At 45.3% G+C, this 21765-nt stretch overlaps 1 protein-coding gene across 5 annotated transcripts in view; it reads right to left on the reverse strand.

Annotated features, from left to right (window-relative positions):
• Positions 1–21765, reverse strand: part of vav2 (vav 2 guanine nucleotide exchange factor) — a 185267-nt gene that overhangs the window by 122758 nt on the left and 40744 nt on the right. For all 5 annotated transcript variants that reach the window (XR_012947835.1, XM_076079599.1, XM_076079598.1 and 2 more), the window contains exon 2: positions 9928–10044. Coding sequence is in view for 4 of the 5 variants with exons in the window: in XM_076079599.1 (XP_075935714.1) it covers positions 9928–10044 (117 nt within the window). In the remaining variant the exon portion in view is untranslated. The remainder of the gene's footprint in view (positions 1–9927; positions 10045–21765) is intronic.

Consider the following 21765-nt stretch of genomic DNA (forward strand, 5'->3'; position numbering starts at 1 on the left):
ATATATTTTGTTTTCTGACCAGTCCCACGAGCACCTACATTTCTTTCTTCTTCTCTTTTTTTTCTACTTTTCTGTTGCCTATTGCAATCTGGGACAATAGCGTCTCTCAAAACCAAGCATGCAAATGTAGCAATTCATACTACCGTTTAATTTAATTTTCCACGTACCGTATTTTCCGCACTATAAAGCGCACCGGATTATAAGGCGCACCTTCAATGAATGGCCTATTTTAGAACTGTTTTTATATATAGGGCGCACCGGATTATAAGGCGCATAGAATAGAATAGCGTCGTAAGCGTGTCTCTTGAAAGGTGCCATTTTGGGGTCTTTATACACACAAGTGGTGTTGGACTAGGAGTAAGCACAGTACCGGTGTTTACCGCGGTGCGGCTTTGTAGTTTACCAGTCGTACTGAAACATTTTGACAGAGCGCCGTGTACAACCAGTATGGATCAACCAATTAACCAATTGATCCATATATAAGGCGCTCCGGATTACAAGGCGCACTGTCGTTTTTTGAGAAAATTAAAGGCTTTTAAGTGCGCCTTATAGTGCGGAAAATACGGTACTCAAAATATGGATAGTGGTGAAAGTCTCTGTGTCTTTACCTACACATCAGACAGTCCACCCCGTTGGCCACATATGGGGCTGTGCATCATTACTACCTGCTATGAGACACCTGCAGGGAAATAAATGAAAAGAGGCATGGAGGAGGGCATCAGTTTAGTGGCCCCTGCAGGGGGGGGGGCATCAGTAACACCTGGCGAGCTCCCCAACACCGCACTATAAGGAGCTGCTAGCTTATTTTTATCGTCCGTATCAAATTACCATCCGCCATGCTGAACACAAGCCACAGCCACGGGTAAAAAACACAATAATCGTGAGCGAAAGGGGACCACAGGTGAGAAGAGAAAAGTGAGAACCTGAAATCCGGTGGGAAGAGCAGACATACAATGAGAGCACGATGGGAGGAGAGGGTGAGAAAATGGACCACGTGATGCGGAGTCTGGCAGAGGAAGGTGGCACAGCAGTAGGAGGAGGAGGAGGAGGAGGAGGAGGAGGGTGGTGGATGAATAGGATCTGTGAAAAGGTAAGTGGGCTGGAGCGGCCTGCCGCTATCAGTCGCCATCAAGTCAAACGTGTTACTACAACCTTCTATAATGCATGCCGCGGGTAATGAGGGACCATGTCATCCATTCAGTCTCATTTCCATTTTACAGCCCTTTGATGGGAGGAATCAGAGAGCAATGGCTCCGGCGGCGACTTTATGGCCCTGAGCTTCAGTGTGAAAAGTGTGCGTGCGTGTGTGTGTGTGTGTGTGTGTGTGTGTGTGTGTGTGTGTCATCTAACACTTTGATGCGCTCCTGTTGATGAACTGGGCCGTGTAAAAAGCAATGACAAATTTAATGGCTGCCGTAGACAGTGATGTCGATGTTCCAATCGGGGGCGAGTGGTTATTTCCACTTCCATCGGTCATTTTTGGTCGGAGCAGGTGATAATCCTGCATTTATGTGCCCGGCTGGATCATTCTGGGTTGTTTTTTTTGTATTATCAAAATAACACCATCTTTTTCAGCATTTGTCAGCTTTCACTTGGGCGTCTGCGGTTTGGACCGTGTCAAGGAGTGAGGTTGTGGGTCTCATGTTGTTTGTGATACTCTACTGATCCCTGAGGGCCACATTTACTCTTTTGTCCAGAGGTCACACAGCATCCCTGGAGCTGGTAAGCGTTTCAGTTAGAGCCCGACCGATACGGGATTTTTGGGGGACGATTACGAGAGTACTTCTAATACATCTAATATTGTTTCATCATATTTTTATATACAGACACATGTTTTGCAATGATCCAACAAATGTGGTTATCAAACGCTTGTGACAAAAATATGTAATGGAGGCAGGATATTTTACAGTTTAACAATAAACTTCAGTGCTTCTGCAGCTAGCAGTCAGCTAGCCGCTAGGCTAATTTAGGCAGCTTACAATGCCAACGGCTTGAGCTAGTATTTCAGCGATAGGGACGGCCCACATTTCCCATCATGCCTGCCTTATTATGCCTAGTGTTGGACTCAGTAGTTGGTTACGCTTCCTGTTTTATGCTTCAAAGTGCAAATGTTATCCTTGTTAGTGTTTGCAATGTGTAATGTGTCAGTTCAGGGCACGGTGGCTTATGTTGGAAGAAAACAGGAGAACTTCAGGATGGCCAATATGCAGCACAGACTAAAGTCCCTGAACACCACACCTGGAATAAAAAGCACATCTGTGATGTAAGAACACCTCACGTTGCCTTTTTCCAGTTAAATAGTCCAAACATTATCAACATGTCCAGTATGCTGTGGGGAAGTGATGTTTACGTGATGCTCGGTCTCCTGAAATATTCAAACAGAAACATTACACACATGTTCACACAGCTGAGATCTCTTAGAAATGAGTAGCTGATGTCAGTGAACACATGGCCCATTAACATTTGCAGGGAGCGACTAACTGACGGAGCATCTAATACTACAAATCTGTCTGCTCTTTCCACTTAATACCAATGTCGACAGTGTACTACTTAAAAAAGACATTATTCTGACTTAATTCAGAGAGCAGTCTGTGCAATCTGCCTGTGTGTTTTTTTTCCCCGCAATATTTTGCCAGCAAAGCTCCCTTGTCAACAAACACGGAGGACTCTTTACGTGACACGCCGCTATTTGGAAACTCTCGTGATTTGATCATGTTTTTGTTTTTTTAAAGCAGCTTATTCCGATGATCCGGCAAAGCTACCTCGACATTCTGTGACGCGCGTTCCAAATGTCTCCGGAAAATAATATCATCTGCGCCGCGCTGAGCTACCAGTTGACAGCACAACACAAAGGAAGGTTTGGGAAATGATCCCTAATTTGAGAGCAAATGGGATATTATTACGTAATCCAAAGACTACACCGAGATGCACATCCAAAATGTGTGCACAATAAGTATGATTTATGGGCCAAGTAGGTTTGCCTTTCAGCTCCATGGGCGAGTAGTATAATCCCTGCGCAATGAAAAAAGAAGATTGAGGACGAACTCCCCTATTTTTTTGGTGATTTTCCTCTTTATATTCGTGCCAGTGATTCCTCAGAGAACGTACCTGTCCATCACAGCCGTGCCTGTGGGGCCTCGGAGGGAGGAGAAATAATGAGAGCTCACACCGGCTGCAAGGAATTCAGAGACTGCTGCTCTGCGGGGGCTCTTCCTCTTTATACCCCCCCCCCCCCCCCCCGCTTTAGTCCCGCAGCGCTACAAAGACGCCCCACCCCGCCCCAACACCAACAACAGAGGCACGCCCTCCAGTGATCGCGATCCAAAAGGCGAGAGAGAGGGTTGTGATCGCACCTCTGCAGCCTTTTGGGGTAGTCGCCGCTTCAGACCAGCAAGCTGAGACACTTCAAAAAGGAGTCCCGGGCCACAGCGCGTCGTCTCCGTCTATCAGTTTGTCTGGCGGCACCACGGTGATGCTCGCTGTCACCCAAACCAAAAGAGGCCAATTATTTCCACTACAGGATTCAGACTGCACAGAGCGTTGAAAGTTCAATAACTGGCTGTTACACAGCTCATCACTTCTCTCTTCCGGTGGATTTAGATGACACTGTAATGCTGTGAGGGGAAAAGCTACCAAAACAATGCTTATTGTGAATCTCCGCTGATTTTGGAAGGCACCGTTTTATCTGTCTCAACAGAATAGTTTTGGTACAGCTGAGAATGGTGCGGAGACACATCCATATCTCCAAATAAATGTGATTTTAGAATCATCACTGTCCAAGAGGGAGATTTGTTTTCTTGAATTATTATTTCTCTTTTGGGTAATTATGACTTAGTATCTCATAAAACAAGAAAACAATATCCTAATCTCAACAACTATGAGACCTCTTCCTTGTGATTATGAAAATATATGCATATGCATCGATATTTGCATATCATAATTACAGCGGATGTGCATAATGCAACAAAGGTCTTGCAATCAAGAGTTAGTTTCTCCAAACTGTGAGACGCTGAGTCAAATTAATGGGTTACGAAATGTATATAATTACAAGAAAACGTCTCCTCTTGTTCCCTCCCTTTTGACTGTAGTGTGCTTCCAAAGAATGGGACAAAAAAAAGTCAAACTCTGAAGCAGTTGGGGAAGGAACAGCTGGAGTGACATTTTGGGTCATCTGGACCTCGAGCTTTTACATCCGTCACGCAAACCACACGGCACTGAGGACAGTTTGGGCTCAATGAGACTAGATGTCATCACATCTCATCTCTGCTGTCACTGGAGGTGTGAACTCAGGCACCTAGCGGACGCGCCAATCGCCGCCACCCCAACAGGCGCCATCACCGAGCCACGCACAAACACGGGCTGAATCCAGGACAACAAGCTATTGCTCGGCAACCACCTGTTTCCCCGGGTGTCACGGTAACGAGCTGCAGGGGATAATGAGGCCGTGGGAGTGGGAGCGCGGAAAGGGAGAGACGGAAGGGGGTCCAACCACGGGGAGGGGGAGGAAGTTCCCATTTATAATTCATGTCATCATCAGCACCGTGGCATTTGGAATGAATTATTGATCACGTCTTGGAGGCTTTATGTAAAAACTTTCAGTCGGGGGGTCCTGATGGACAGGGCGTGAAGTAAGAGGGCACGGGGATAGAAGAAGAAGAAGAAGAAGAAGAAGAAGAAGAAGACACAAAACTGTCTACCGAGGCAGGAGGCTGCGTTTTCAGAGAAGGTTATGGAGATAAAGTCTCTCTTAGGGGAGCACTGTATGAAATCAAGAGGCATGGTGTGCAGCAGTGGAGGACACATCTACATCCTTTAAGTAAAAGTAGCAATAACACAATGGAAGAACGCTGTACAATAAGTGTGGGTCAAACTGTTTGATAGTTCAATCTATAAATCATCATATTTTATGGACTCATCATAGGTTTTGAATAAAGAATATCTGCAAAAATAACTAGAAAGTACACTGTAGATGTCAAAGGTAGTGTGAAATACAACACTGCCCGTTTAAAGGTAATGAAATAAAAGGTTTCCCCAGGAAATTGGTTTGTGGAGGTGTGTGCAATAGAACACCCTTTTTCCCTGAAAGTTAATGCTAATAAAAGCGTAACAATTCATCATAAAGTTGGCAAAGGCTGCCGTTATTTCAGGTGACATGGACTAACACACGGGGGAACTACAGACATGAACACATCGAAATAAGAGTTGTAACGGCTCAAGCATCATATTAACCTTGCAGCTTTTAAAGAAACCTGCTTGGCCCCCGACAGTAAAGGACTGCTGTCAAGAACTAATGGAAGGGGACAAGCTGACCCGAGTGACCCCTCGGCCGCTTGACTCTTGAACCTCCCTCCATCACTTACGGCAGCCTGAGTGACAGGCATGAATCACGACCTTTTCCAGAGATTCTTTTTGTTGTTGTTTTATTCATTCCAAAACCGCAGTGTGAATCAATACCAATACCAACGTGTGATCATCCACAGTGAGTGGGCATCGTTCAGTCGCCTGGTGTGTAATGCGTCTTGTCAAAACAGGAACACACACACCTTCCTCCATGGAAAATGAATGACCACGAATGATTTCACAAGCAACGAGAGAACGCTGGGAGATAGTTCAGCATGACTTTCCAATGGTGCAGATTCGCCAAAATGTCGAACAACTTTAAGGGATAAAACAGACCTCGGGTGTAGCCCGCAGCTAACTCGTTGACAGCGAGGCAAAAGAACACTTCCTGTTTTAGTCCCACAAAGCGAGATGGGAATGGTAGTCCAAAAAGACAAAGCAGATTAGAAAGAGAGGAGAGAAACAACAGAGACAAAATAAAATAGATTATGCCATAATCACATAATGCCATAGCACTGCATCTAATGGGTGCCCAAATAATACATGCGTCATAATTCATGGCAAGCCTCACTAAGACATGTAGAGCTGAGCCATAAACCTGCAAACAGCTTACAAACCGAGCACGGGCAGCAATGGTTTAATGCACTGTTGCATGCAACATGTCCACAGAACAAATGAGCACAGGGCCAGGCTCAGGGCATGCGACTGAGGTTAAAGCCAACTTCAGTAAATAGCAATCAGGCTGGCGGGGCCAACGGTGGCTGAGGCACGTTCCAGATGTTAGCAGCACTGGGCGTGGATGCTAAGCAACTAGCTATTTTTAGCCGAGCAGAGGGCAGGAAGGAAATGAAAGGAGCAGAGTTCGGCGTGCGCGGGATTCAGAGCAGCGGAGCGAAGGGGTAATCAAACACTGCCCACCAATGGCAATCACGCCGCTCCGACACAATGGTGGCTGGCCCCGCCGCCGGCTTAGTCTTATCACAACACGCTCGCGGAGTGGGTGTGAGATGAATGAGCAGGGGAGGGCAGGAGAGTGAGGCAAGGGGGGGGGGGAGAGATGGATGGGGGAAGTGAGAGGGGCAGAAAAGGGAGCAGTTGGTGCAAATCGAATCAGGGGATTGGTGCGTTTCCCTCAGATTACAGCTCTCCATCTGTCTCAAGGTGTGTTTTGTGTACTCGATATTAAGTAAACCGTTTATGAGCTGTGGTGCAGGCCAAATTTCGGCGATATCTTGCCATGAAAATACCGGATTTCAAAAACAGCACTTCAATTTGTCTGTTAAAAAGGAGGATCATTTGGCTACAAAGAGGAAAGAATCACAAATACATATAAAAATCATCACTAAGAGTTTGCTGTAAAACCCGGCCTGCTGTCAGCTGAACCTGCTGCCAAGTGACGGCTGTTTCATACAAACAATGAGCTCGAATTGAGGGACTAAGTTCCATTCAGATGCGGCGCACAAATAAAAATCCGTTCACCGTGACGCTGTACTGTCAAGTCGGCGAGCGCGGGCCTCGGATCGCTGTGACACTCTGCGAGTCAGTCAGTCAGTCGGGAATCCGAGGCTGTTGAGGTGCGATAGAAAATTGATGCAAGCACCGCCGTCTGCATTTCAAACAAATGACGTGATTAAATGAAGACGGCGAATCCTTCAATCCTTCCTTCCTTCCTTCCTTCCTTCCTTCCTTTCTTCCTTCGCCACTCTCCGCTCAAAAGACGGAAAATTACCAAACTGTTGATAGATGGTTAACAGGTGCGGGCTAATTATGCTAATCACGGCAACAGCCAAATAAACTGATTGCCATGTTCATTTAAATGACAGCAATGTTCCTTCGGTGGCTAATTAAAACAGGTCGGGAGAGAGCGGGAAGCGAGTTGGCTGGGGGTTTTTTTCTGGATGGAGGGAGGCGTTTAAATAAAAGCCTTCTCTGGGGTCTACTGTAATAAGCTGTATTTCATTGGTTTAATGATGTCATAATGAATTTCTAATGATGGGGGATGGGTTAGGGTGTGAGGAGGAGAAGTGTGGTGCTATGCAGCTACTTTCTCCCCCCCCCCCCCAATGCACTAAGAGGAGCCAACAAGGGAGCCCTCGCTCATGATGCGTGTGGCGCAGGGTGACCCCGGTTGAAAAGACTTGGGTAATGAAAATAAAAATCAGTCGAGGACATCTAGCAGGATGTGTGCTCCATCTGTTTCAATACTAGCCCCAATGGAAAGGGTATAGGGGAAGGTTTGGAAAGGGGCAATTACTTCTTTTTTTTTCAGGATTAGGGCCAAGTTGGCCCCGGTCTCTGTTTTGCATGTGACCCGGGGAAAAGAGGCATCATTAGAAGCAGGGATGGCGGTCAGAGGCCAGGGGGGAGATGAACTCCGGGGGCCCCCTGACAGCCACTGGAGGTATGAAAGGTGCATAGGGGCTGATTAATGTTTATAGAGGCAGCTGCTATCGAAAGCCTCCATCACACCTCCTCTCCCCAAAGTCCTCCAGTTTAATTCCACTCTTCTGGAGGAGATTAAAAATCTACAGTTTGGGCTCTGTCTTTGAAAACAGACCCATTTGTTTTCAAAAAGGAGCTCCGCCACCGGGGACAACACCGAGAGTTCCACCTCTCCTTTCACTTGAGAAGCCTCTCCCCTCCTTCGCTCTCTCATCAGCAACATTTGAAGAAATCAAATCATCAAAACACTCACCAAGCACCAAACTTGATTCACAAAATGTAAATCATTTTGCCACGTGTTTCCCCGCCCTTTGTGTACGGTGAAAACAAAGCAGTGATAAAAAGAATGATATGGAAAGAAGAGATGAATGATACCGCACGATGATGGATACGATGGAAGTTAGAATTCCTTTTGTTTGCATTCCGATGTGCACACAAAGAAAGTCAAGGCAACAAAAGAGGAAAGAGCAAATCCAGTGCCGGAAAGAGACCAGAGAGACTCGAACATCAGGCATGAACCAGCCGGCTTTTATCTTCCGTTTATGAGGCATTCTCACTATTTAAATGTATGCCGCATTAGTAGGGATCTGCTCGATTCAATATATTATAATGTGATGTTTGGCCTTAATGGAAAATCAATGGCGAGACAAGCCTGCCACCATGCAAAAGCAATTTCCAAATTGACATACGGAGGGCCGACGTGATTGATTCTGACTGCTGTTGGATTTTAATACCGTTCACTGCGAGCTCATTGACTCTCAGACATCGTCTTGTGGTTTATCTACAACCTGCCAAATGAGTCCTTGTCTCCTTTTTCTCCTCTCTCATCTTTTCTCCCTGCGTCTTTCTTTCGGCCCCCTCATCTCAGCCCGAAGCGGGGGTGGGGGGGTGGGGGGGGGGGGGGATAACGGCGAATTAGATAAATGAGCGGATGACTCTCCGCAAACACGTCCTCGTTGCAATCAATCGTGCAGTGGTGATACAGTTAATTTAGATCCCACCTCCACCATATTCTACGTGTTCCTTCCATCAGCCGAAACATTCCCACCTCACCCCCCCCCCATCACCATTTTGTTTCCTCCCGTCAAGTTCGTTCACATGAATGGAAAACATCTCATGACCCGGTGGCCTCTTCGATGACGTTTTGCAGCAGCTTTGTATCGACGTTAAATGTTATTTATTTTACCAACTCAAGTTACTTATCCGACATCCAAACTTCCTCCTTCAATCCACTGACGCTGGGCAGCTGGTTGAGCAGATGTGCTTCTCTCCAGCAGCCACCTGCAGCTACTGGGTCCTGAAACATCCGCGGGCCAGTTGGGATGTGTAATCCCTCCTGAGTTTTCTGAGTCTATGTCAGTCACAGCCAACTAGTATTAAACTGGTAGGTCATCCATGATCACATGCTGAGCCACCTTTCAATGCAAAAGAGCAGCAGCTCTTCTCTGATCTCCTTCCAGGATGTCTGTGCTCCAGGACCTTAACCTCCCCTCAGAATGAAGGAGGGGGGGGAGGAAATAGACCTTGTGCGTTGGCCTTATGACTACCCATTTAATAAACCCAAAAATCCACTTGAATACCTCATAAAAACTCTCCAGAAAGCTCATATCATGTGCGAGTGAGTCAGCGGGCTCTGCTGCTGAGCCGACGCCGCTGGAAAGCAGAGTTGGGTCTGACTCCAGTCGCTTCGTGACATGAGATGAGATTGCCGACCCTGAAGTGTTACACCGTCTCTCTGCTCCGTACTGAAGTTAATGCGACTGACAGATTTGACTTTGAACCGTCTTCAAAGCCGGGTAAATCACAGGGGGCATGACGTGCAATGCAGCAGATGAACTCACACATGAAAGTACTCTTCCACCGCACACACACACACACACACACACACACACACGCCACATGTATGTCAGCCCATCTCACGTTAAAGATACCATGCGCCCCGTGTCTTGGCTCTTTGGTCTGACAACAGAAGGACATCAGTTCCGCTGTGGTCAGGGACACAAGCAGCGTTGTGTCTCTAAGTAGTAAGAATGTAGCCCTTGGGCAGCATAATTATCGAGCGGATCACAGTGTCACAGCGCAGGGCGTTTCGGAGGCTGGAAAACTAAAAGGGGGGGGGAGCATCCGTCAAACGTCTTAACTCACCTTGCCGAAGTCCCTGACGTCGAAGAGGTCGAAGGGGTCGAACAGCTCGCTGTTGCGCAGGCCGAACTTGTCGTGGCACACCTTGAGGAACGTCCGGATGTTCTTCAAACACAGGAACTACAAAAGACGGACGACACACAAATACAAAAATGTCAACACAACGCTCAAACTCAATCTTGCATACAGGATTTGCGGCGACAGTGAACAGCTATGATTAAACAGAGTGTTTGCCTTCAGAAAACATGCTCCACCAGTCTGCTTAATATCCCCCGTCAATGCTTCAGCATTCGTGTAAATATTTCATTTCCTGGTTGATGATTGGCAGGCTCTTCACTTCGTCCTCTCCTGGCGTGTGTGTGTGTGTGTGTGTGTGTGTGTGATTATTCAGCCCCAGAAGGTGAGCAGGCTGATTGCGGATCCCCGAGGCTGATGGGATGCCTCTCTCTGGTCCAGATAAGGAGAGCCACGAGAGGAGCCTGTCTCCTGACATCGGAGCACAGACGAGGTGTCTTCAGACGAGCCCAGCGGCAGAGTACTAGGAGGTACGGAGAAAATCACACATCTGTGATGACAGAACACCTCAACGTCGATATTGCGACGATATTGTAGGGTTGGCTTGTACAAAATATTTACACAGTGAGCTTTTTGAGAAAAAAATCATCAGTAATGCAAAACAATAAAGCAGCTAGAACAGTCTGAATAGCTCAGAACATGACGACACGTTACCTAAATGCAGCCTTTAAAACCAGGAAAAGAAAACACTTGGTTGATATTAAGTTATCAGAAGGTTATTTACGTCACTTCAGAGTATTCAGAGATAGAGATAAGAGGATATCGAACGGGCATTGGATCGGTGGGGTTTACAACTCATGGAATCATCCCAAAAAAAAGTCTAATCTAAACTTTGTGTTCTGTGTGCGAAATCCCTCTTATGTGCAATCCACAAAGGTTAAAACCAATATGTCTAATCTGCAAGTGTAGGAGAGAGAAGCTAACAACTAGAGCCTGACAGATACAATGGCCGAGCCATTATATTGGCCGAATTGCAGATCGACATCTGCTTTTTCAACAATGGCTACTATCCAGTCCTGCAAATACAGCACAAGCCACCTCGAGACTGATAACCACTACGGGAGGGGTAGAATGGTGGCGAGAATACTCATAACAAACGGCATAATAAATAGTCTCTGGTCACGAATGTCGGCGGTCCGGGTCCCTCAAATATTCCATCACACAGATAAACCTCGAGGGCTCAGGGAACGGACCGATAACTCCACGGGAGGACCGTTGAAATATTAATGATGAGCATAAACCGGCCTCCCATCTCCCTGTGTGAGAGGAACACATCACCGAACATGTTAATTCAGCCGCTGCTCCTGACACGCCCTCCCATTTATCTGTGCGGGAGCGATACGAACCGACGGCACACAGAAGCTGAATGCACTCAAGGAAGAGATTTGAGCCTATACGTGGAACAAAACGAAATGCTCGATTGCATATTCGAATGTACGCGTCGACAACATGTGCATCATCCCTGTAACGGCTGTTGTGCAACACTGGCATGGCAACCTGCAGCCTTGGCTAATGTAAGCGCGCCTTTGGCAACAATGGCAGCAAGAGTGTTTTTTTTCTTTCCAGGTACACCAACATGCAGCAGAGCATCCCCACTCCCCACAGGCCTCCAAGTGCACAATAGTCTCATTTAAACCCACACTGCGGCTTGATGAGCCACACTGTTTCCTGTCGCTACAATTGACCACGTGAGACATCATCCGCATCAGCCTGCTGTACTAATTAGCTTTAAAGGGGGAAAAAAAATCAACTCATTGTTACTACTCCAGTAAATGTTCGGATTATAAATAATAAAGAAGAAGAAGCAGAGCTCCATCTGATATGGTGTCCTGGTATTCAGTGGCATTTCAGTCGTCCTCTCCCCCGGCCACACCTGAGAGCCCTCCGCCGACTCATTCTCATTCACGTGTGCACATCTGCTCGGCCCATAGAGTCGTGGGTGTGAACCCCCATAAGAGAGCCGCGCCCGGGCACAGCGACAAAGGAACGCGATTGGTCGGCGAGCCGAAGTGACATTTGGAGTTCGCCGGCGAAGGTTATCGTGTCTGCAGATCCTCACGTGCAGTGCAAGAAAAAAAAAAAAAAAAGGTATTTTCCCAGCCTAGATATGAAAAGGTAACATTTGGTGGAGTGGTATGGAGAGAGAGCGAGAGAGCGACTCTCTACATATGGATCAGTAAGAGAGGAGATGTGTCTGACATTCTAATGTATGTTTGCAGATCCCTACCCCGGGATAAGGGTCGGGAGAATTGCTATGATCTTGATGAAAAAAAATAAAAATACACCATTTCTTGTGGAGTGGAGAGCGCGAGTGCACATGGGAATAACCAGGCCGCGGTCATCTCCTTGGGCTCAGGCTGCCCTCAGCACAATCCATCTGGAATTACCTCTCTGTGGTCTGCACCACACTCAGGGCTACAGGCACCGGCAGTCCTCCATCTCTCACAGTGCTGCGAGTGCATCTTGCACACATGGCAATTTCAGCCACATGGACTGTACCAAAGTGACTCCAATGCTGCAGAATGTAAAGGTTAAAATGATTATCATATACGCAAGTAAGCAAAAAAAAAACATGAGAAACCTTTTTTGTAAGTATTATTATATCGTCAGAAATTCAGACAACAGTTTTAAATAAAGACTTGTTGAAAGTACTAATGCCAAACATTTTATACACCAAAAATGATCCGTATTGAATTTCTAACTGACCCAACAAGTAAGAACATCTCGTTTCAACTTGTTTTTCAGTAACTGCAACAAAACTTGTACATCTTTCGAGATTGCAGATTGGCTCATTACCACAATACTGTTTTTAATCGATCTCATTACTCCAGAACGCTGCGGTTGCCGTTTCAAGCAAGGAAAAGAAAGTAACCCCGACGTATGTTTTAGGACTCAAACATTGCAATAGAAAGTTGATTGCGTTGAAGCGAAGACGGCGTGCGGGTGTTTGCTCCCTTTTTGGGAATTACATCATTGATTCTGGCTTTTGTGCACCTGTTGCCTACGTCCCTTGTTAGACTGCAAAGCAATCTTTTACAAGTGTTTTGTAGAACAACATCTTCCCGAAAAGAAAAAAAAAAGCTGTGTGGACACATGCTGTATAAATGCCTGTGTGCTAGAAGTGTTTACCACTTGCCTCGAGTGTGTACGCCATTTGAAGCTACCATTGTTGTCAGTCCCGCTACTCGGGGCTCACTTAGTACTTTGCTGTCTGCTAAAATTGCGCTTCTCAAGGCCCTTTTGTGGCAGCAGAAAGTGCATATAATCAGATCCAACCCTGTAAATGTGTGTACCGAATCCGGCTTTTTACAAATTATAAAAGATCCCTTCAGGGTGGGGAAAGATTCAAAAAAAGGTCATGAAGAGGAGATATGTTGAGTTGAAGAGGAAAATACTGCCTGTGGTCTCAGCTGCAGCAAGGAAGCAGAATATATATATATTTCTATTTACTCGTGTGCTCGTGTGCTCCAGTGGAGCGACGGGTCTGATTTTTGACTCCTCAGTCGAGAGCAAACAGCTCTTAAAAGAGGCAGACTTGTTGTCGGGGAGGCGGGGGGGAGAAGAGCAGCAAAAAGGGGGTGAGGGGGGAGAGAGTCAGGTAACAAAGACCCGTCACATTCCCGACAAGCCCTTCAACCATATCACCGCGCCACATCACACGGAGAATAATGCATCATTCCTCTGGGAGGGCGGTCCTTATCTGCACACGCTGCCGCATGCTCGCACCTGAGGAGATACAAATTGGAGCCTCCTTGTGTGAAAAAAGAAAAGGCGAAATAGGGTGCAGGAAAAGTGTGGAGGGGTATGGATGATCGGGGGGAGGAGGGGAGGGGTGGGGGGAGGAGGGAGAGGTGGGTTGTTTTGCCAAATACCACCCAAAAACAATTCATGTTGTGTGCTTTGTGTCGGGTGGCGTACAGCAACACGTTGCAAACAAAACCCGGTTCAAAAGTATAAGAATGTGTCTCGTACGCGTATGTAATAGGTGTTAAGTTGTTTTTAACACAGACAATATGATAAAACGTATGAGGGCACAGAGTGTGAACACAGAGAATAGCAGCTTCAGGATGTATAATCCTGCTACAACAAGTTAAATCATGAGACAAAAACAGAGAAATGCAAAAAGATGGACAAACAAACAGAACGATTCTGCGCGTCTAAACCGTGATCAGTAAGGCGCTGATAAACATCGTGTGCGCGGCTCGGGCTCATCTTATTTCCCACGGTGGAGATGACGCTTTCATTATCTTGAGGAATAAGTTGTTAGGTCCAATTTATTAAAATCGTCAAAAGTGAAGGGCATGGTTTTGGTCAGTTTCAGAGGCATTCTCTGGGTCCCAGCAGACATCATAACGTCCCCCTTACTGGTGCTTTCACAAATAGTTAGCGAGATGCACAACTCAGAGAGAGAATGTCAAGCAACATACAAAGTGTACAGAAACAGGACTTTCCTCCCCGTGACCAAAGACCATTTCTCCAGTATTATTAGTTCATACAAGACGTCTACTTCCTGCATCATTTCAGGATCATAATCCAATGCAAGCGTCTTCAGCTTCAGCAGAGGAAATCAACCAAGAGGGTTAGGACACATGAGAAAGTAAACTTACTGAACTTACATTATTGTGAGGATAAGATAGGATATGACAGGATAGTATAGGGAAGGAGAGGAGGAGGGGAGATGATAAGATGGGAGAGGAAAGGAAAGGAGGATAGTAGAGGAGCGGTGAGGAGATTATATGATAGGAAAGAAGAGGCGAGGAGGGGAGATGATATGATAGGAAAGGGGGAGAGGATAGTAGAGGAGAGGAGACGAGGGGAGGAGGAGGAGGAGGGGAGATGATATGATAGGAGAGGAGAGAATAGAAGAGAGGAGGATTTATAACCACACTGAGGTGAGTCAGACAGATCATCAAATACTCAGACAGCCAGTCAGAGAATTGGAGTCAATGAAAGAGACTGATGCCTGTCTGGGACCTGTGAGGCAGCCAAATACTCACTTACACACACACACTTCCCTCATGTTGTGTCTCGGGCAGAGAACCATTCCACACCTTCAGAACAACAGGAAGGGAGCTCTCAGCAGGTGAGACAGCAGCAACAGCGAGCTCACGTGACCACAAGAAAAGGCTGACAATCTACACACACACACAGACTGTGTACACACACACACACACCAGATAGAGGTGATGATCGATCTCGCAAACCTCCAAGTTTGGTTAATGATGCCGCAGCCAGGGTGTTGATTGCTTTCTGGTAAGGGGAGATTTATGCCCGGCAGTGATCAGCACTCAACCTTTCCAAAGAGAACACGGGCTCTCTACAGTGCAGCAAATGTCCATTACACTAGCCCGGTAATATCTCAGTCAGTCGGAAAAGCTCACAGTTACTAAACAACAGAAAAACATAGAAAGTGAATATACACTCTGGAAAAACCTCTTCTGCCTGCAAGACGATAGCAGTCTACTTCCACAGACTAGTGCAGAAAGGAAGTAATACAAGACCATCTATCATGTCTTAAGGGAAGTGCTGTAGGGTTAGTGCATTGACTAGTGCAGAAAAATAACATTTAACTACATAAAAAGTTATTATCTTCTCCTTCCATTAATGTGGAAAATAAAAACCCAATTTCATTATACTTTCTAATGTGCTACTGTAGATTAACTCCAGTGTAACTGCAATTAAAGGATAGAGTTTTTCTTTTTAACTACACTACTATAAATCCTTATAAAACACAATGTCAACTAATAACTCCTCATAACACAGATAAAGCTTTGCAAATAGCAAAGATAAGATATTTCTGGTTGCCTTTGTCAGGGTATTGAATACCGCACAAGAGACAATTTATAATCTTGAGCTTTGATTTTACACAAAATGTGTAAACCAGTGACACCGTCGACGGATGGCGCAATCATTCCCGTCAGTCTGCCACGTTGTATCTTTTTCTCTTTGAAACATACCAAACAAATCGATCCAGATATTTTTCAAGAGCGCGCACGTCCTCCTCTGCCATCTTTGAATTCCCTTCATTGAAATCAATATCTGCTGTGATGAGTATTTCAAACCAGCTAATGGTTCCACCGAGTTTCCACGAATACAAAAGGTACAAGGGTCGGGGGAGGGGGAGGACTGAAAACGACGTAAAAAACAATTTGTCCTGTTGGATGTAACTTAAAAAGAGGGAGAGCTTCAAATGAAAAATGGGAACATTTACATTTTTGGGAGCGTGTAGCAGGTTAGTAGATGTTTAGGTGGCATGTGCCGGGTGACACCCGGAGGGGATTAATGGGCGCTGGGGGGCGCTTCCAGGTCACCCAGATGTTAAAGACAGTGAGGAGAAGGGCCCTGCTCCTGCAAATTAGAGAGGACGACGCTGCATGAATAATGCATTGCAATAGTATGCAAATGTCATAATCTCATCCTATTACCCCCTAAAAGCCTGTAAGCAGGCATGGATTGACCACAGATTTTAAATCTCGTGCGAACCCTCAGCAGACGAGGCAGAACTGCTGCGGAGGCGACGGCATGTTGAAATGTGGACGTTAAGCAGGCTAAGTGAGGTTCTTTTAAGTGAGGTTAATCTCCATCACGAAAGAAGATAATTCAGCTCGGAGCATAAGACTGCGGAGGGAGAAAGTCACCACGATTGTAGAGCACGACTACATAATTAAATCAAGTCCACCTTCACCTTTACACTGGCCACTCGTAAAAAGAGGGCTCTCTCTGATTGCATGTAGAGCAGAGCCTGGTGTGACGAGCACACGGCGCGTTAAAGTAAGGTGCCATCGGTAACACGCTCGCCACACGGACACACAGGAGGTCATTCGTGAGAATGGAGAAGCATTGAACCTGAAGCTAACTGAAAAAAGAAGACCCCCCCCTCTCCCACACTTACCCCCTCCGCCCTTCCTGGGAGAGAAAAGCTTTTGTGCGGGACGGGTGAGAGATTGAAACAGAACGGTGGGATAAAAGTGGAGCGATATGTCTTCAAGGTACTGCTCTTTCGCCTCTCTGCTGAAGCGGAAAGGACCACAGCCATGAACAAAGAACCTGCTCTCATGGATAATGGAGAGGAAGAGGAGAGGGAGCTCATTTCTCAACTTGTGGTGGTGCTTTCTAATGCCAGCCAGTGGTGCTATGTAGTGTTTACTTACAGTTTATCCTCTATTATTCGGAATTGTTTCATTAGATGTTTCAATATTAATACTATATCTATATATGATATTGAAATGAAATTGAAATTTGTATTATAGTCGTCATATACAACGTACATATACATGAAATGTAACTTCTGCATTTAATTGATTTTATATAGGCTGCTGAGAAGCGCCCGGGGAGCGGTTAGGGGTTTAGTGTCTTGCTCAGGGACACTACGGCACAGAACTCACAGCAGCCAAGGATAGAACCGCCGACCTTGCGGTTGCAGGACGGCCCTCTCTACCCAATGAGCCACGGCCGCCCCCAATAAAGAGTATATAAACAGTGTGAGCAATTCATGGCTATATGGAAGGCAATGTCGATCTGTCGGTTGGCCCACACTTAAACACCTCAACAACTGCTGGATGGAGTGGTGTGGAATTTTGTACATATATCATGGTCCCCAGAGGATGAATCCCAATGACTTGAGTAATCACCAGACCTTTCCTCTACGACACTAGCGGGTTGACCTTTTGGGCTTCTAGTGAAATGCCTCAACATTGGATGGTTTGGCACATTTTGTTGACTTTCATGGTTCCCAGAAGATGAATCACCTGCCATTACAAATGAGCTCAAAGCACCTCTGTTCCTAAGTACAGCGTCAAAGTATGGCTGTAGGCTCTTCGTCTTGTTTACCGAGCAGTTAGCATGTTTCTCCAGAATTCTAAATATTTCAGAATGAAAGGTAGAAACGAGATGTTCACATGGCTACCAAGATAGAGGTTCATTCATGTATTTGGGAAACCCTTGAAAATGCAGGTAGCTCTCCACACTAAACAGTTGTTTGGGTTCAAATTAGTACTTGGTTAGTGTTAGGGGCCCTTCGTCATCATGGTTAAGCTCGACCGTCGGTATGAAACGGGAAACGCTCAGCAAACAGCAAAACAAGGTGCGTCCTGATGCCTAAGAGTTCCCCACTGAGTGAGTCAGTCATGTACATCTGGTCTGGGGAAAGGTTTGTTTCTAAGTGAGCTTCAGATGCTGAGATGAAAGAGAAAGACGAGAGCAGCGGTGGAAGACAAAAGTGTGTGTGGGGGGGGGGGGGCTTTCACTACGATCATCTTAATTCTACCTGACCTGAGTTTTCAATTTCCTCTGTGGATCTGTAATAATTCATAAAGCTTCTTTCCTCTGAAGTGGTAAAAACTGCACGCAGGATTTCTACTTTTGTTTTTGTTTTGTACAAAAGAGGCTTCACCTTTGCATGACCGGATCCATCTCCATTTGGACTTTCAAATAGCGGGAGCTGGTTCTCGCAACAGCATGCAATAAATATCATCACCATCCACCTGGATGGCCTCGGGGCTGTCCAATATTTCATTCCTAGATGGTTGCTGGGGCAGCCGTAAATACATCTACAGTATTTTCTTTCTACAACTCTTAGTTCAAAACTTTTCACCCCCTCTTACCTCCAGGTCCGAAAAGGGTTCAGACTAGGGTTGCAAAAACTTTCCATGGGAATAAACGGGAATTTATGGGAATTAGCAGGAAATAACAGCAATTAAATGGAAATTTAAAAGACTATTTGCTCTGGGTGTATTCACCCCGTCATATGCACATAGAAACATACACTTAACCATGTCATGTGCAGACATTATTGTAAAGCCTTTTAATAGAAATCAATGAATAGAAAAAGAACAATGAATCGATTATAAAATTATTCTTTTTGGAGTAAATCTAAAGTGGCAGAAACGAGAAAACAACGAAAAGGATGAAACGAAAATATGAGTTGTTTCCTAGTTTCTGCCACTTTGGATAGACTCCGATAAACAAACTATGAAAACGTACACAGACCCGGTACCTTCAACGTGATTAACAAGCCCCCGTGGCAGCTCTATGATAGGAAATAGACTATTTAAAACTCCTCAATCAGCATGCTCGATCAGGCCACATCTCACATGGTAACAGCTAGCTAGCAAAAAATAGCAGAAGGCGTTAAATTATAAACTGTGTACTTTGCTTCAAGCTAAGATCTGCTGGTCACTCCAGGAATATAATCAATGATGAAATAATGACAAATGGTTTGCATGTGATGGACCAGTGTACTGCCGAATGCATTGCAGGGTTACAATTTTATCAAATGTTCATACTTTCAACAAAAACATGCCTTAAGACCTATTGCTGTTTTATATGTATTTTACCCCAAAATTAGTTATTAAAAAGGTATAATTTTGATATTGAAATGGTGCCAGATTTTCAGAACTCCGAAGTTCAACTTCCTTTGGAAATCTACCAGAACTGTACCGACCCTGGTTCCGCCAATACAAAATCAAACTTCTAACACACGCCGAGATGCCAACAACACATATTGGTGCACAACGCAGTCCTCCAGGTTCTAGCCCCTCTTCAAGTAAAACACAAATCTGTGTTGTATCCAAGCAACAGGCCATGCTGCCTGAGAGTGTGTGTTTGAGGCGTTTCCAACCAGGCTGAGCTGCAGCCTCCGGGCTTGATGGATGCGAGGAAGGAGGTCCGCCGAGGATCCCAGACACCCACGGGTCGATGGCCAGGTAATTTATGACATCAGACCAGGGAGAGGAAGACTGCATCCGTCTTTTTCCCCGGAGAGTTTCCCTCACAACATAAGGCTCATTGGGTTCATTTAGATCCCCCATACGATATGTTGCCTTTCACCTTTTGTCCCCTCACACAAAGCAAATGCTAGTATCACACACACACACACACATGATAAACATTACTTAGAAGCTAAGCAAATACTATTTAAAAGTGTGAGACTTAATGGGCTGTGAATGTACAGTTAGGATCTTTATAAGAGTCTGTATAACTGTACGTTCACAGCCCATTAAGTCTCACACTTATAAATCATCTCTGGCTGAGCTTTGTGACGCACACATGGCCCAAAAAATAAGTAATCTGAACAGATTTACAGTTCTGAGACGGGAGAGTTACAAAAACACTGTAGCAATCACTCAACACGTTCATATTCATCTTACATGGCTTGATGAAAAAAGACCGATACTCCTGTGGCTCCAACTTTAACCTCGTCCGAACTTCATCTTTGTGAAAACACTCAGTATGAATTTTCTGGCAACTTCTTTCCATTTCTCTAGATGGCAAAATTATACAACGCAGTTTACCAATGATGATTCTCCCTCAGTGTCAGCTGCACATGTACTGTATATAATGTACTTCCCCCAATGTGCTTTCAAATATAACTAACTGAGTTTCTTTGGGGGTTAACTTCTTTTTTTTTTTTTGCTATTTTCCGATATTTCCTATGTTTTTAAGTTGCTGCCCCAATTAATACTAATAGGATCCGATTATATATTCCACCACTAGTACCTTGTACATTCCGAGTAGTAAATCAGCAAAGTACATTTTAAAACGTCAACAGAAATTATTATAGTAGAAACCCAAAAGGCCAAAACCTGAAAGCATCGTTGGTGGCGGTGGGATGTTTGCCAGTCCTTTGTTTAAGGAGCTATCAGGTACACAGGAGGCTGCAGCTCTGTGCACTTGATGGCTGTGATTATCTCCGAGGTGACTAATGCCATTAACACGGAGAACAGCCTGTTAATTACCCGACTGGCTCTGGGGCCGAGCTCGGGCCCGCTTTAATCATCAGACCCACAGCTTGGATAAACAATCATTCAATCATCACGCGGCTTTCGCCGCGACACACAATACAGCAATCGGCCAATCTGACAGATTAAGTGATTGGGCGGGGTTGGATACTGTAGGATGCAGTTTGAATCCATTCGGTGGACGGCGGCGAGCTTTCCAACGGGCACTCGACCAGAGTGAATGCAATATGAAACCACAGCAACAATACACTTGGAAATGTGCTGTTCAGTTGGATTTCATGTGAAGCGGCCTGAAAGGCAAACACTCTGGGAATAGTGGACAATCGTGTTTGCACACTCTGCACACTCTGATAACATCCCGTTTGAACAGAACACTTAAATATAGAGTACAGCTGCAGATTATGCCAACCCGCATCCTAATGGTACTGTTCAAGCCAGCGTACACCGATAGGTTTCATGTTTCATTTTTCCGATTGGCTGGCAGGTGCAGGTTGACGCCTCAAATGAAGATAATTGCAGTTTGACACACTGAAAACTACTCAGGAGTTAAAAAGACAACAAAAGCATTATGATGTGGACTCTGCAGTCACACACCAGGATTAGAACTGGGTATTGAACTTGAGACTCCTTTAGTGCAGACTGGAATGTGTCCATATCATTGAGCATTGACAATAGTAGAGTGAAACTTTGAATGTCTGTAGTCATATTTTATGATGCATAAAACAAAATCCATAATTTGAACAAAGTGATTCATCAGATAAATGAGTCTTTTTTAAAATAAAATCAATTTTTAAAGTCAAAATGTTTCTGAAACGCTGAACGGCAACGGAAATGGATTGAAGACGAATGGTTCTCTGTAAAAAATCTGGTGTATTTGAATTCATTAATGACCGTGTGCACCGCTGCAGAAAGAATATAGGTAAAGTATTGATTAGTGTAGTCTAATCTTTACCTGCAAGTGTGCAGAAATACCAGGTACAAACCCCCCCCAAAAAAGCTGCGCATCACTCAGATGATAATTGAGATG

The sequence above is a fragment of the Anarhichas minor genome, unplaced genomic scaffold, assembly GCF_050575085.1.
Source record: "Anarhichas minor isolate MPS153535 unplaced genomic scaffold, ASM5057508v1 ptg000073l, whole genome shotgun sequence".
NCBI classification, from domain to species: Eukaryota; Metazoa; Chordata; class Actinopteri; order Perciformes; family Anarhichadidae; genus Anarhichas; species Anarhichas minor.